Genomic DNA, 16,899 nt, shown 5'->3' on the forward strand with positions numbered 1-16,899 from the left:
CCTCTTGTGTTTGATCCAGCTCATGTGATCCTTTAGATATCTGCTTGCACTCCTTGTACGTTCACTTACAAGGTGGCTAGTTCTGACAGCTGATTCCAGTACCCCAGACAGATTCAGCTCAGAATCACATCCTGCACCAATATATATTAATGATGGATGCTGTCCTTAAGCCTGTCATTCAACATCCGGCCTCTGCCTTGTATGCTCTGTCTACCCCAGTATCGACACGCCTGGCTCAGCTGAACTGCTGGGGATGAGGCTGAATGTGCTACTGGCTACTCAGATCAGTAGCCAACCCTGGCTACTCAGCTCACTCACCCCTCCTGGGGCAGTGGAGCTTACCCCTGCTCTGTGCACAGGACTTTACTAAAGGCCTGAGAGCAACAAGGAAGCCAGCAGACATCCCCAGTTTGCTGATCTTGACTTCCCTCTCTTTTCTCCCTGCTATGTGGAAGCTCTGGGGCACTACTAGACCCGCTGTTTACTGAAGCTTTTTAGCCTGAGGTATACACAGGAGTTAATTTCCTCAGCCATGGTGTGAGGAGCATTACCTGCTGCAGTACTCTTTACCAGGCTGGAGGATTCTGGGTTTTGGCCAGAATATCCATGGAACCAGGACTTAATGCTGGAGGAAGCAGTCAAGTAATCCTCAGTGGGTGCCAGCTATAAAGGGTTTACTAATGCTTCAGGCTTGTTTTTTTCAGCCTGGCTGTTTAATATTCCACTGAGATAGACTGGCAACAGAGACAACTGAACAGCCTGGAGACTTGTGGGGTAGCCTGGTCCAAACACCTTTGCTGCTGAGGTTCTGGGCAGCTCTTTGCCATAGTGCTGATGCTAGCACTTGGAAACTCCAGAGCCTGGATGATCTTTGGCATATATATTGCCACTAAGTGCAGAACAAGCACAACCCTTTATCTTTGTGCTCTCCCTAGCTTGAGGCTGGTCACTAGAGCGTGCTGGGCTGCTTGCAGGCTGTGCTTCCGTAGCGTTTCCTATGCCCTGTGGGAGGCTCTTCATTAACTCAGAAACGGAAAAAGCAGCCTGACTTACTCTGTACTGCCCTACATGCATCAAAAGATGAGATAAGGGTAAAAATATGTGCTGGAGACACAGTAATAAACACAGCCTGTACTTTCCCAGACATGTTCAGAATTGGCCCTAATGTGCCTTGCACTTTGTGTACAGCTTTGTATTGCACTTTGCTCCTGTTTGTTTTGAACGTCTTTATATTTTCATTTTCTTTGTTCTTCAGTGCTTTTGGCAGGTCAGAGCAGTTAGTCTGTGATGCTGCCCTTTGGTTTTGGTTCAGTTAGTTTTTCTGTTCTTTTTGTTGTTTTATTAAATCTTGGCTAGAGTGTCCTGGCTTCAAAGTATCTCTCGTTTGCAGTCCAGACAGTCTTTGTTATCTTTTTAATGTTGCACATTTGGTAAAGTCCTTTGCCTATTGACCCCATTAACAGTATGTTTAAAACCCAATTTATGTGGTAGAGGGAAACTGTGGCGCTTCTGCTAAATCTTAGGGAAATGCAGGAAGCGGTATGCATAGTCCATGAAGAGATGCTCCGTTACTCTGAAGTAGCCAGAAAGGGGAGATACAACAGAAACCTTGGGAAGTGCTTCAGGAACCAAGCTGAGTCACAGTAATCAAGAGTGAAAATCTTTTAACCCACATGTAAAAGTTCATTGGAAACAAAGCACATGTAATTGAGCGTAGGAATGCACATAAAGTGTGAAGAATTAATCTAAACAGTGGCCTGATTTAAAGGGAGAATTTATAGAGCTTGAGCAATAAAGCACAACATTATTCCCCCCTTCTCTTCACACTGCGATTCCCCTCCTCTGGGTGGGGATCAATTGGCCTGCACAAGGCCGACAGGGCAAAGAGGATTGTGGGGTGGTTAGACCTCATTTTGAAGAAGAAATCCATATGCATGTCATCAGTAGCTATACGGCTGTCTGGGAATCTAGGAAACCACAATGCAATTAAAGTCCAAGGGAAGTGCTGTCATCTCAGACACCACCCATTGCAAAACTAAATTGCTTTGCCGCAGCTGATAGCCCCTAGGTGTGCAGTTTCCAGGCTATAATGGCCAGCTTCTTCTCAGTACTTTGCAAAGATGTCAGAGAGCTGACACAGGAGTGCTGCAGGTGTTGAAGGGGCACTTTGCACTATGGAAGCTGGAGGCTTAATTCTGGCCCCCACATCTGGACAAAGAGACTATCCCATCTCCTGTAGTCCCAGCGTTGTTGCTGTACAAGTACAGAGCCATGTCCATTCACTTGCTTTTCATTCTATTTTTCAGAGATGCTTCCTGCCATTTGCATCATCAGGCTTTGAAGGAGGCTGTGGTGCCTGTAGATCATAAGAGTCATACCTGTGTCTTCCCAAAGTGTTTGGGCTTCTGTCATAAAAAGACATAAGACCAGGTCCAGGACTACCGCATTCAGTGAGGGCTTGGTACAGTGTGCACCTGCCTGGGCAGCAGTATTTATATCTATTCTTTGAAATTTCATTTTCTGGTGGATTATGACTATTACTTCTGTTTGAAAATCACTGCAGAAGCACGAACAGTCTGGACACTGAATTTTAGTAAAGGCTGTACTTTGCTCAGCACAAGGGAATCTGATAGACCTTAGCGCCGTATCTGAGAAGTAAAAGCCATGCAAGCAGTTTTGGTGTAGTCTATAATAGAGAAGGAAAATAACAACAGAGGTGGTGTTGCCTGGATGGTGATGAACATGAAATTAGCCTTAAATGTTATCACATGCATCTCCACGAAAGAAGGTGACTCTTTGCAAGAGGGACTACACTGTGATTGGGAACCAGATTATTTCATTTGTCTGTTAGATCCTGGGTCAAATGTTTTAAAGGGTATAGTTGTGCTGAAAAACTATGAAAACAGATTCCTGTGATAGTAAAAGAGCTTTGTGCTTTTGACCATGTTTAAAATAATGAAAATCTTTTTCTGATGCCATTTTGACATTTCAGCGAGCTATTTCTTGAAAGCCACCATTATGTTATGTAAGTACTAAACTGAGCCAGACTTCTTTTAAGCCTGAAATTACCTTTTGAATGTAAACATACTCTACAAAATGAATGCAATATGTTGATGTAAAACAGTATAGTTGAAGTTTGGCCTCTCATTCAGGTTTATAGATATAAAGATGTTTTCATCCTCTGTGGTTATTAATTCAGTTCTCCTTTCTGTGCAAAAGTGTTGTATTTCTTTTAAAGCATGTAAATCAATAATATAAATCATTCCTTGAGTGCGTTCTGAGCCCCATGCCGACACCTGCAGAGCGTGTCTCTCTTTCTCCTCTATTCCTTGAGCTTTAAATAACTTAGAAGGGTACATGGTAATAACATTGACTCAGAACATTTATGAGCATGAAAAATGCAACATAGATATGCCTCTAGCACAGCCTTTCATGTGCTTTATTTTGCAGAATGTTGTTAGTATCCTTTTTCTATTTTAAAGTGTTGTTTTTAAAATCTGCACAGCTTACTCACTGGTATCTGTCTTTATCTTTTCTTGCTTCCTTTGCCACCTGGCTTCTGTGTCATTGGATTGGAGGATCTATAATATCTGACATTTCTTGAAGGCCTGGTCATTCCACAGTAGTCTGGCAGCAAAATTATGAGCTCTTTCTCTCTCTTTTGTTGTTGTCTTTATGTTTGTTTGTTTCCTGAAATGAAGGTGCTTCTATTAGGTTCTTGATTTTATAGAAGTAAACATAAGTAAGAAATAATGTGAGAATAAATAGGATGAGAATCTGTTGATAAAAAATACAAGATTCTCTTGCCTGCCTAGGTGTTTTAAAGCTACATGATCAGATCAGTTAATTATCATTTTATCATTTACATAAGGTTTTTGCTTGCATGTCTGAGTCCTAAGCAAAAGCAGAAGTGTCAGCAGACTACAAAAGAGACTGCTCGTGCACATTTGTTGATCTGGCCAAAAAACAGGAACAAGACCTTTTGGTCATCTTTCTTATTCATAAGAGTCCAAGTCTAAATTGCTGAGCAGTCCTAATAGATTTCTTTGCTTGTACTGTTGTGTGCAGCCATTTCTCATTTCTAGTAAGAAAAACAATATTGCCAATGTGATAAACTTTATGCCTCAAATGTAGTTCATATTCATGTACAAAACTTACTGAGTCTTGGCAGAGGTGTCTGCAGCTATTGTCTAATTCTGTATAAACCTTATTCCAACTTGTTGCTTCAGTTTCTATTCAACAATGAGATGTTTTCCAAGTTTCTTTAATGCCTGACTTCATTTACTGGGTGAGTGCATTCACATCTGAAAAAAACTTCTACTGTTTCCTGTCCAGTGAAGAAGACCCAAGACAAGAGTCATGTTTTTCAGAAAAAACAATGTCTATATCTCAAGAATCCACAGTTCCTGGTCAGGAAAATTCTGAGCAATTCCTTTCAGCAGGTATTATAGGTGGGGGCATGAGAACTAAATAATGCGCTGTCTCACAAGACGTAAGCCTATAGTGCAGAGTTGGGATGTGTGTAGCAAAATAGCCACCAGTGGGGTCCAACTGCTGCAGTTCCTTGGGAGCAGGAGGCCTGTAGACTATTCTCTTGTCTTCTTAAAAATACCTTACTCCAAGTCCTGTTTGAAACATGTTTATCTTTTCCCCTTTTTTTGGTTGCTTGTGCTAAAGATGGACAACTAGCTTTTCTTGCCAGGTAGGACCATAATGCTAATAGTCAGGGGCATTGCCACTCAGAAAGGGAGGAAAAAGAAGCAGCAACTCCCAGAGTGCCGCTGAGGAATATTTTATTTATGCTGCTGTGAGTGTGTGTCATTGTTCCTCGGTCAGATATCTAAGCACTAGTTCATACTGGAACTTTTCTAGCCATTAAAGTAGACTCACAGGTGTAAGCCAGCCCATACTTCACCCAGAAGGTTCTCGGTATTTTATTTCTTTTGTGCATGAGGAAGCAAAGTGCAAGTCTCAGTTCTCAGGTGGTCTTGAAATTATGCAGCTTGTGCTAGAAAATCTACCCTTCTTGTTTTTCTTCACCTCTTTGTTAAACCTGCTGAGCCCTGTTGATATTGATAAGGATTAGGTTTTTTTGTACTTTCTTGGTTGAATTGAGTCTCCTGTTTGTCAGCTCAGAAATTCCACAAATTCAGACGCTTAAAGGGATTCTCAGAAGGCATCTTTCCAGATGGTGTTTGCAGTACAGTGCATGTGGACATCTGACCCAAGTTTTCCCTCAATATGCTGTATGTTTACATGGGCTCTCTCTCCCTTTAATTTTCCCCGAATCAGTTTAGAGGGTTTCATTTACTGAGTCAATGGGTTTGCGTATGAACAGCTAATCACCAGATATGGTGGGTTCTAAAGCCAGAAAGCAGTGTGCCGTCGAGCCAATGTCTACCTGCAATGCTTAATTAATTTCTCAGTGGTGTTTCTAGCTTCTGAATATTTTGCTGCTGGTTTAACACAGAGGGATATGTTTGATATATGATGTTAGGGGTATGCTACCAACAGCCCAGATTCATAGTTTTCCAAATGTGCCACTGCACTACTTACAGGACGCATCATGTATGTAGTACCATCTGCCATCATTGATGCCGTATTCTGTAGAATGAATGCCAGCCCCATTCGGAAGTCTTTACTGTAGCATCCAGCTCATCATCTGCTGTGGTTCACTTCAGCAGGTGTGAAAAGACCTGGACTGCCCTGCTGTGAAGCTTAGAAACCATGGAAATCACAGCCAAAAATGCCCATTTGGACACAGTGCCAGTCGACTCACTCAGAGCCAGTTCATTAGAGTCTGCATATTGTACTTTGCCAATGAGCTGATCTCCCACATCTAATGCCAACGACGTCTTTCCTTCAAACAGCTGACATGTGTGCAAAGGCATCCATTCCAATTCATTAATTGCTTCGGCTTTTGCTCTCGTGTTACGGTAATAGCTATCAAAGGCTTGCTCTTTTCTCATTTCTGACCATGTAGATATTGCCTCTTACCATCTGGCAGATCTCCAGAAGAGGCAGAGGTCTGAAAGCTCCTGCATAGTAGGAGCTTCAGGGCTTTACCTCTCAAATTTTGAACTGTCAAAATGGCACAGTGAAGTTGCTCCAACTTACCTGTATTAGAAATTTCACATAGTGCATTACAGTAGACTTGGCATTAGGGTCCCAAAAGTGCTTCACATATGGACCATCAGTAAGAGGAGTTGCTTTCCCTGCTATAGGTTGAGTGCTTTAAATATCAACTGGCATTCCAAACTTCTTTAAAAAAAAAAAAAAAAGTTTAGTTCCGATCAGTTTTCTCAAGGGAAATTACTTAAGGGGGTTTGAAAGGTATTCTAATGATATTTAAGGGAGAGCAATTTTCATTGTAATTTCAGTAGTCTCACTTCAGGGGCACTTGAAAGTATAAAATCCCCAACAGGTTATTTAATCTTGCTTGTCACCTGACATTAAGACCATCTTTGCACTAAGAGTTAGGAGTAGCCGTGCAGATATCAAGTTTTGAACGCATCAGCCGCCAACCATAAACCTTTGTCATCAGCGTCTTCCACCAGTGCTTGTTCTGGTGAAGTAGTGGGTATAAACTCAGCCCTCCTCCAGCTGCTTCCCCGGCCATCACTTTGCGTTGTTATGTGAAGCAGTTCTTTGCAGTCGTGCTCAACTCTGCTTTTTCTCTCTGGTCTCTGCGAGGTGAAAATCCTCACAATTCATCCTATGGTTTCCACTGTCTGAGGTTTTGGAAACAGACATGGGACTCCACAAGTCCTTTGCCAAACTTGGGGTGAGAGTGAGCTGGTAGTCTGACTTGAGGAGTGCTGTGTCCCCGGAAGTGCTGTGGTCTGGTAGGCCCCAGTGACGGTTTGCTGAACTACTGAAGACCTACGCATCAGTCCTGAACATCTGTGGTCAAAATGAGGTAATGAGGTGGATTCATGGACTCATACCTGCATGTCAGTTTGTACACCTTATCAGTGCTTGTGTCACACACACTAATAGTTCAACAGACCCGGGAGTGATTCCAGGCAACTGCAGTGATTTTTGGACTAGAGAGAAGAACCACATAGAGATTGTTTTGGTCTCTGTCATAGTTTTGCAATGTAGTCAGTGTCACTGCTGTTTTTGTAACTTTGGAGACAGGCAGGTGAACTGCACTGTTAACCTAAATTCCGTACTGATAATTAATATAATGGATACCCAGAATTTTGTTTCACCCACACCAAAATTGTGACTGTAAGCTAGGAATAATAGCAACACATTTGTCCTTTTGACCCCTAAATCTGACTTGTCTGCCAGGTTATCCTTAAACCGTGAGATAGGAACAGCAAGCAAAATCTAGCAGTTGTGTTTTATGCTAAGAAATGTATATGAATATTCTATGCTATCAAAGCAAGAAAGTAAGTTATTAGGTATTCCTGTGTAAAATATAAATTTAATTCCTAGCCTGCTGACTTCGGTGTCGGCTTTGAAGTGTTGAAAACCAGAGGGCTATTTTTTAACATGTATGGATGCTAGATACTGTGCTGAACACTTTCTTGTGTCCAAAAAGCTATCGTTAATGTAGCTTTAATAAACTCGTTCCTTCAGCATCCTCAACTCTACTGGTTATTGAGATGAGACCCAGCTCCTGCATGTAATATATCTGTGTATTTTACTTATGCTCTTCATCAACGAAGAGCTAGCTCTTCTTCTTCTTCCCAAGAAAATTACAAGTCTGTATTCATATAATATGGATTCTGAGCCTAGGCTGATGTAGAAGGGATTGTTTTTCTTTTCATACAATGAGGGAAAGCCATAAAATGAGAAAACTACATGAAATAATTTTAAATATGGAGATAAATGCATAGAAATAGACTCAATACATTAGATGTAACAAAAATGTTAGAAAAATGGTCCCTAAGGTATTTTAATTTATAAAAAAATGTCATTATTACTGAACTTTAATTGGAAAGTCTGTGGAAACTTGGAAAGAGGTAAGGAAAAACTGATTTTTGAGAAGAGTATCTGGGGATGAGGGTGTGATTACTAGTGATGCCTGCTTATTGCAACTATTCTCCCTGTGGTTTTGTTGCTGCTGGAACATAAAAGTTTATTGCTGAAAAAGTTTTTAGTCTTAACTTGAATCTCTTAGGTGACATCTTAGGGGAGTGTGATCTTTGTACTACAGATAACAGAGGTATTAGCATATCCTTTTAAACTTATGGACACATGTGAAAGCTAAAACAAAGATATTTTGGACACAGCTCTACCAAAAGGAAAGGCCAGTAGTTCCAATATTAAATAGCATATAATAAGTATTACAGGCTTCCACGTCTGTGGAGTTTTCTAAAGGGATTACGTGAGCGTAAGGGAGGGAGAATTGACTTTTTGGTGATTAGAAAACAAAGAAATGAAAGAAGAGTTGGGAATTTTGTTAACTTTTGTATAACGTTTGTGATGTTTAATCTCATATGTTCTCTTTCTTCTAGCTACGAATGTCATGGCTCATCCATGGTGTCTTGCTGGGAAATGTATCCCTGGTGCTGGTGGAGAACAAGACAGGAAAGGAACAGAGCCGAATGTTCTGGCACTCAGATAGCAGCGAAGGTTTGGGAATATGGCAGTGGATGATCTTACCTCTCCCAGATATACTGGATAGGTATGAGTCTCCTCATCATTGTCCTTCATGGTGACCAGTCATTTCATCACTAGCTACCTGGCAATGGAAAATGTCTAGGATTGCTCCTAGTGGTTCCCTCAGGGAGAGGAAGCGCTTTGTCCCCAGGAGGTAACTTCTGTTACAGGCAAGGAGTGAGAATAACTGAGTAGTTAGAGCAAAGCACCCAATTTTAGAACTCCTGAGTGGTGGTCTTGGTGACTCTGGGTCACTGGGTAGTCTACAGCAAGGTGCTTAAACTTGTGTCTCCATTTCGTTGACTGGAAATAATCATTCTCCTCACATACTGTTTCATGTAGCACATTTGATCTTCTTGTGTGGTTTGCTAGAGTTGGGTGTGAGTTCCAGCTGACTTTTTTCCTGGGCATCAGGGTCCCTAGTGTTCAATGTGTCTAGCTCTGAGGATGAAAGAGATGGGAGAAGAACCTGCTGAAAATCAGACAAGGATGCATGGGAATACCTTTGTGTTAGCTGTAGCAGGAGGGCTGTAGCTTAATAAAGGGCTGTCTCAGTTATGACTGTATACTGGCTCTAAGCATGAAAGGTTTATCTGGTAGCATATGCTTAATCTGGTAGCATATGCTTATTTAAAGAGTGTTGTTTTAGCTGTTTCTTACAAGTCAGCTTTAAGGGAATACTCTTGTTCATTGTTTACTTTCTGTGTGTGCTCTGGCTTATGCTGTTTATAGAGAAGACACAGACATACTTCACCTCCTGCTGCCCTGGCCCTTAGGCTGTGCGATGCATCTGCAATGTGTGTCACGAGCACTGGTGTCCTTTGTCTTTTTGGAAATCTGTGCCCTAGAAATAATGGATTTCATTAAGGGATAGTTTGCCTCATAAGAAGTTTGAACAAACATTGTATGAATATGTCTTTTATCTTGCTGGCTCTTGGGGATGCATGTGGGCTGCAAATACAAGGACACTACCAACGCTTTGGTCCTGAATGTATAATTAATATGTGTGCGTCAAAGATTTAAAAAATATCAGCATTAAGCTTATTGTGCAGTCACTGCTGAAGCACCATTTGTAAAGATACCTGGTTGCTTCATTCCCTTCAGCTGTGTTTCCTTTGAAGAATGGTATATTTTGCCGTTATTATTTATGTGATTTATTTTCTAATGTTGCCAGGGGAATGTTTTGTACCTGAATTATTCTGTACTCTTATACTATTGCTTTCCTTTAAATTCTCTCTGGTTGCAGAGTCAGGCAGAGAACACTTTGATCTTAGGAGCCAGGCTAGCAGTGGTTCATGTGGAATCACAGATTCAACTGATAACACGGTGCTGACTATTATGTATAAGGTGCTGACACCCTTACTTCCCCATTACTTACAGAGAAAGACAGCTGGGTTCACTGAGGGAAGGGAGTTTGTTGGAGGTTAAGACATAAGCAAGGAAAACTTTGAGGTTTTGGTGTCATTTGAAAATTTTTTGTCCTTATTTATTCTCAGAAAGTGCACTATTTTAATTAATTTTTTTCTAAGATTGATTTAGTTGAAACCAGTCCTTCCTGGGAAGGAAGAAATCATAGAATCATAGAATTGTTTAGGTTGGAAAGGACCATGAAGATCATCGAGTTCCAACCCCTCTGCCATGGGCAGGGACACCTCCCACTAGACCAGGTTGCCCAAGGCCACGTCCAGCCTGGCCTTGAACACCTCCAGGGATGGGGCCTCAACAACCTCTCTGGGCAACCTGTTCCAGTGCCTTACAACCCTCAAAGTAAAAAATTTCTTCCTAATGTTTAATCTAAACATGCCCTCTTCCAGTTTATATCCGTTCCCCCTCATCCTGTCACTACATGCCCTTGTAAAAAGTCCTTCCCCAGCTCTCCTATAGGCCCCCTTTAGGTACTGGAAGGCTGCAATAAGATCTCCCCAGAGCCTTCTCTTCTCCAGGCTGAACAGCCCCAGCTCTCTCAGAATCTCCTCATAGGAGAGGTGCTCCAGCCCTGGGATCATCCTCGTGGCTCTCCTCTGGACACACTCCAGCAGGTCCATGTCCTTCTTATGTTGAGGACTCCAGAGCTGGACGCAGTACTCCAGGTGGGGTCTCACGAGAGCGGAGTAGAGGGGCAGGATCACCTCCCTTGACCTGCTGGCCACAGTTCTTTTGATGCGGCCTAGGATGCGGTTGGCCTTCTGGGCTGCGATCGCACATTGCTGGCTCATGCTGAGCTTCTCATCAATCAGCACCCCCAGGTCCTTCTCCTCAGGGCTGCCCTCCAGCCATTCTCTGCTGACCCTGTATTTGTGCTTGGGATTGCCCCGACCCAGATGTAGGACCTTGCACTTGGCCTTGTTGAACTGCATGAGGTTGGCTTGGGCCCACCTCTCCAGCCTGTCCTCTGGATAGCATCCCTCTCCTCCAGCATGTCTACCTCACCAAACAGCTTGGTATCATCAGCAAACTTGCTGAGGGTGCACTCGACCCCACTGTCCATGTGTGCGACAAAGATGTTGAACAGTACAGGTCCCAGTACTGACCCCTGTGGAACGCCACTCATCCCTGCTCTCCACTTGGACGTTGAGCCGTTGACCGCAACTCTTTGAGTGCGACCGTCCAACCAGTTCTTTATCCACCGTGTGGTCCATTTGTTGTATCCAAGTTTCTTCAATTTAGAGACCAGTATATCGTGTGGGACAGCATCAGAAGCTTTGCACATGTCCAGGTAGATGACATCAGTTGATTTTCCCTTGTCCTGTGAAACTTGTAAATACTGCAGGCATCTTTCTCACCATCTCAGAACCTGTTTCTTAGGAAATCTGGACCGATGTACAAAGTAGGAAGGAACTCTATGGAAGCGTGCACTGAAATGGTATTGGGGAGACTGCAGTATATGTACTTTGGAGATAAATGAGAGTTTTATTGACCTGTAAGAAGTATTTAATTGATGTGAATGTAATGCTGGTGCTGCTGAAAGCCTGCTGTGTCTGTCTTTTTCTAATTGATTCCTGTGTCAGTAGCTGTGAGGGTCTGCGTTAGAAGCAGCATGATATTGCAGATATTCCTACAGGAGGAGCTGAAACTTTAAATCGCCTCACAGAAATAAAGCTCTTGAATAAAGCACACCAGTGTACCAGTTCCACACAAAATTAAAGCACATTCCATTGTGTTTGAGAAGCTGAATGGAAAGCGTTATTAATAACGAGATAATATGCTCTAAAACTGCTCAAAAGCATGCTTGTTCAAAAGCTGCTTAGCCATAATTTCCATGTTTGGCTTATAGCACTTCAAAGAATCATTAGGAAGACTTCCAAGAAATTAGATCAGCTCTATCTTTAGAAACAGGCATTTCTTAAATGTTTGATATCCCTCAGGCTGTTGGGAGAAATTATATTTTGGCAGAAAATCACAGCTAGAGCATTTCAGGTGATTTGGCAGGAACAAAAAGTAGGGAGGAGTATGACAAAGAAGCTAAACTGGGACTGAGGGATGTTACATTTCTAGCACCGTGTTAGCCTGGGCAACCCTGGACACATGCTTAATTTCCAAGAGTACAATGAGAAGAGGATTGTCTTCTTTCCTCCCATTTGATCCTTAGGAAAACTTGCAGTTGAAATTTCAGCCTTTGAGATCACCTTTTCTGTGTGGACTTAAAAGAGGCTGAGGTCCTGGCTTTTTACATCTTCCCAAAGTTAGCTATCCTTTCTTATTTTGGAATCTCTTGGCAAAACAATCTCGGGACTCGGCTCACATGGTGTGTGGGTTAACAGAACTGTAACCCAATTACAAATGCTCAGTATCGTCTGTGCATGGGGGAGGAAGGGCAAGGGGCCTGGTGAAGGATATGCCACCAAAGCAGCTGTAATTAAAGAAGCCAATTGTGGGCAAGAACTCCTTGAACTGTTGGATGAACAGATTGTGCCTACCAGAGGCAAAAGGGGCAAAGTCTTCAGAGGTGCTGTATTTTAACTTGCCACTTAAATACACTCAACACAAACTGACAATCCTTGCTGTGCTTCATTTGGCCCCCATGGAGACACCTACCCCTCCCTGAAGGACACATTGTCTGCAAATCAGATAATCTGCACAGATTAGTGAAAGCTAGAAAATTGGTTATTTTTACTTACTGGAATTTACACATTAATGCAGTGCTAAAATATTTGGGTTGAGAGTAGTGTAAAGAACTGCGTTATTGTAAACTGGTTTTATTTGATGGAAAATTTGTTTTGCAGTGATAAGTGATGAGCCTGTTGAGGATTGTTCTTTTTTAACTTCACAGAAATGCAAGTAGGAAACAGAGTCTTAAAAGCTCTGTTGTAGTTTGGAATTTGAGCTTTTTTTATACATTTGTTTGTAGTTAGTAAGTTAGTAAGTAAATGTGAGTTTAAATTTTAATAATGATACAGTCATGGGAATGTGACAGCAAGAGCAAACAGGAGCCTGATGTAATTGAAGATGAGTGATTTGTATAGCTAATAATTAGATATTCTGTTAGTTTAACAGTACGGTGAAGGTATATCACATAGATAAAATACAAGCACAAGTAACAAAGTGATTCTATGGAGCTTACTGTAAGCTGATGCTTATTATTACCAACCCGCCTAGCAACTGTTTTGCTACGCAGTGTAAAAGGTGGAAGAGGATTAGCTCTAATAGGCTGAAGCCTGGCTGGAATAATAATGTTTTAAGAAACAAATTCTAACTCTCCTGATTTCTGCTCCCTTGGTGAAGCTGAAGCCAGCTATGTGGAGCGGCATGTGGAGTAAATGTTCTGGGGGTCCATGTACCACCTGCTTGGAGTTGCCTGGAAGTGGACTTCACCTGAGCCAGCCAAGCCCAAACCAGCTCTGGTCTTTTAAGGCCTATATTCTCTACTAAACCTGTCCTTTTCTTTAAAGATTTCATTGTAACTTCTGTGAGAGGAACCTGGTAAAAATAGCGAGTATTAATAGCAACCTGTCCAACCTCAGTACAGTCTTCTGATAGAAGGAGATTGCATAGAAATATAAAAAGAATGTAAATGTATCTACTCTTTTGAAAGGTTTTCTTGACTTCCTTTCTTCTTAAGTTTGTTTTTTTGGCATTGTGGAGTCTAAATTTGTAGCCAGTTTTAAGTAGTAGTGGCCAAATGGGGGAAGGAGGAGTGAGAGGAGGGAGTTCACTTGAGGTGCCTAGAAACTAAATTTTCAGTCATAAGTAACAGCACCATTTGCCTTGTCACAGATAGCAAGACTAAGCTCTGTGTCCTTTTAATAGGGCAGCATGTTTGGAAAGTATGAAACAATTTTCTTTTGGTCACATTCTGCTCAGAGAGCTTCAAAATTATTTTCTTGCTGAGGACCTTCTCCTGAACACAGACTGAGGAATTTTAGTATGTTGGAAGAGAAAAATGGGACTTGCCTGGACGGCTAGGTATGGATGTGACCTTCCTGAGGAAGAACGCAAAAAAAGCCTACTGACTTAAGTTACCCCAGAAGGTGATACTCAGTTGCAGGAAGTCGAAATTCGTGTCTGGCTTCTTTACTTATTCTAGTCTTGCTGGCTTGCTGGATTTTATGAACTACACTGGTGCTCATCAATTTTTTGTCTACATATCAAAGTGGGATTCCCTTTCAGTCCTCGGGAGTGAAAAGAACAGAACAGCTTTGTTCTTTCCAGCTCCTTCAGCAGCTCTGATCCCAATGGCAGCCAAAGCAGCTCTCCCTCACTGCTGCAGTAAAAAGAGCAGTAAAAAGAAGTTGACTCATAGTCTTAGTACTGTGCTGTATTTCTACCAGCTGTGGCTAAGCTCTCTTTTTCTCTTATAATTTCTTCTTGCCGTGGCACTGTCTCTCCCTCACACTCCTTTCAGATTTTCTTCCTAGCAGGTTTCTGGGTGTCAGGTTTCCTGTCAAGGAAGAAAAAGAAAAGCAAAGTTCTTGGCAACATTTTGTACTCAGAGGCCTGTTTGTCTCCTGTTATTCCTGAATGTTTTTCTGGTTCTGCTAGGAAGGTACAGGGACACTCCATGTAAGCTAAACATATGTCTCCCTACACATTACCACGTATATATTAATTTGTTGCATCTACACAGAGATCCCTTTATTTTTTCTTCTTATATCCATCCAACGAGCCTAGCCTGTGTTGCTCTAACGTGGTCCGGCATTACTTTGTTAGAAACAGAGTGAGACTTTAATGCCCATATCACTGCTCTTCTGCTCTGTAGCATTAACTATGTCTGTTACTGTCCTCCTTCTGAAATAGAGTTATTCTGCTGATGGCTGTTCTGTTCATCTGAAAAAAAAGGGGGTTGGTGACAGTGTGTGCAGAGTACCTGTGATAGATTTTGTACGTGTATGTATTCTGCATGGTTGCCTTTAATAACACCTTTGAATCTCAACTTTCATTACTAGCTATTAAGTAACTTCCTGCGTGGCAATTCTGTCACTGTAACTGAGTTTGGTTAACATGGTTATATTTCTCCAAATAATCTCATTCCACCTAAGTATGTCTTTTATCCCAAATAGTAAGTATTTCTCTGTGAAGTGAGCTAACAATGCATCATTTGTAACAGAGAAGTTAATGGGAACCTGAATGTAATAAGGGTTAGTGACCTGAAACTTCTCTGTTCCGTAAGTACCTCGGTCTCAAGCAGGTTCAGCTGTAATTATTTTAGCTAGGTAGAGAGAGAGACCAGTTCCATCAGAGGCAAAACATTACAAGTTATGAAATGGGATCTGTACGTACAGGCATGCTGTTATCATGTCACTGCATGGGGGATTGAGTACAGAGGAGATTAACATTCAATCTTGGTTAATAATCCCTATCTTTATGATAAAAAGAAAAAAAATAATGATTATGAGCCTTTCTAAAATAATGGTGTGAAGACAGCTGCCTGAGTCTGGCTAATGGAAACCTGAACCATCTGTATAGCCAGAGACAATATTTAGGTGGAAGTCAGAGTTGTTACTGAAGGGAAGGAGCTGCAGAATTTGCACAAAATTGGCTTTCGAAGTTCTCCAATTCAAGGAGAATGTTTTTTTTTATTTCCCTCCAAACAGAAGAGGATATAATACAACCAAAAGCTAACGTTTCTGTGAAATGAAGACCTAAGGATAGCTGACATAACAAAACAGTTTGTCCTCATGAAGGCTATACCAACATAACTGTAGATATATTTTCATATTTTTAGCTCTTTATTTCCATCTGTAAATAAGCCCCAGATATTCTGGGGGGAACCAGTCCTCTGTTGGGATCAAGAAAAAAATAAGTAAGCAAAAAGAACCAACAGAACAGAAAAGCCAGGATGATGTGATGGAAGATCAAATACTGACCACACTGAGATAAAACCCAAGATTCAAAGACGCTGAGAAATGGGGAAGATTACAGCCCAGAAGCTTTGATGTTATCCTGTTTCTGTCAGATTTAACTGAGGTGGAATATGCTTGGTCCTACCTTTCAAGGAACTGTTTGTCTGGATTCAAATTTCATAGCTTGGGCCAAAGAAACAAACTAAAAACCACTTATTTGTTATGCCTTTTGGTGCCATTTCTTATCTGTGGCTCTGAAATATTTGCTCAGTAGTCACCCTTGAGTGGTTTTTGAATTTATGTAAAACTTTTATCCTTCAGACAGCCGAGCTGATGTTCCCCAAAGGGGAGATTTGAATTATTTTTTTTTCGTCCACCTGGTACAGCATTTCCCATCTGCCTCAAACAGATTTAAAAAAAAAAAAAAAGCCTTTGCATGAGTTGCATTCACAGCTCAGCTGACACTCAGCTCTGCGGGATGTAACTTGTACTTCCCAGTTGTCATACATCTAAGGAACTTTTTTCTAGCTGTGCTTCTGAGGTCAAGTAGGACAAAAGAAGAGATAAGAAGTAAATGCCACCAGTCCTCAAGTAGTGATTTTTCTAATATTCAAGCCATTAAAGCCTTTCGTAGCAGCCGTATTTTCATTCCTATGAAGAAGTCTAGCTTACAAACACGGACTTATCTGATGAGTATTTGGATTCATTGTGGGGAAGTTGCTGGAATTTATTAAGCAACAAAGTAACAACAAACTTTCCAGCGCTAATTTTGCTGCTCCTGTGTAATGGCCTTCAGGAATACTCTTTTATGACCATCTGCCACAGCATCTGCATTTGCAGTCAGTATGTCTACCAGTGCTGTGGACCAGTATCTGTGCGGTATAGGTACCAGTTGAAGTGCTGGATGCACAAGTCAGTGTAGGCCACTTGAATCTGTGCAAAAATATCAATGAGACGTCACCTCCAGTATTATACTGAGTCACTGCAATAACATACGCTTCTGGTG

The 16,899-nt window shown here is 41.6% G+C and overlaps 1 protein-coding gene across 1 annotated transcript in view; it reads left to right on the forward strand.

The window, feature by feature from the left end:
- Nucleotides 1–16,899, forward strand: part of ALK (anaplastic lymphoma receptor tyrosine kinase) — a gene marked incomplete at its 3' end in the record, with an annotated part of 222,125 nt that overhangs the window by 161,641 nt on the left and 43,585 nt on the right. The window contains exon 8 of the mRNA XM_009881980.1: nt 8,469–8,638. Coding sequence (XP_009880282.1) covers nt 8,469–8,638 — 170 coding nt within the window. The remainder of the gene's footprint in view (nt 1–8,468; nt 8,639–16,899) is intronic.

Source organism: Charadrius vociferus, unplaced genomic scaffold (assembly GCF_000708025.1).
Source record: "Charadrius vociferus isolate BGI_N301 unplaced genomic scaffold, ASM70802v2 scaffold610, whole genome shotgun sequence".
Lineage (NCBI taxonomy): Eukaryota > Metazoa > Chordata > Aves > Charadriiformes > Charadriidae > Charadrius > Charadrius vociferus.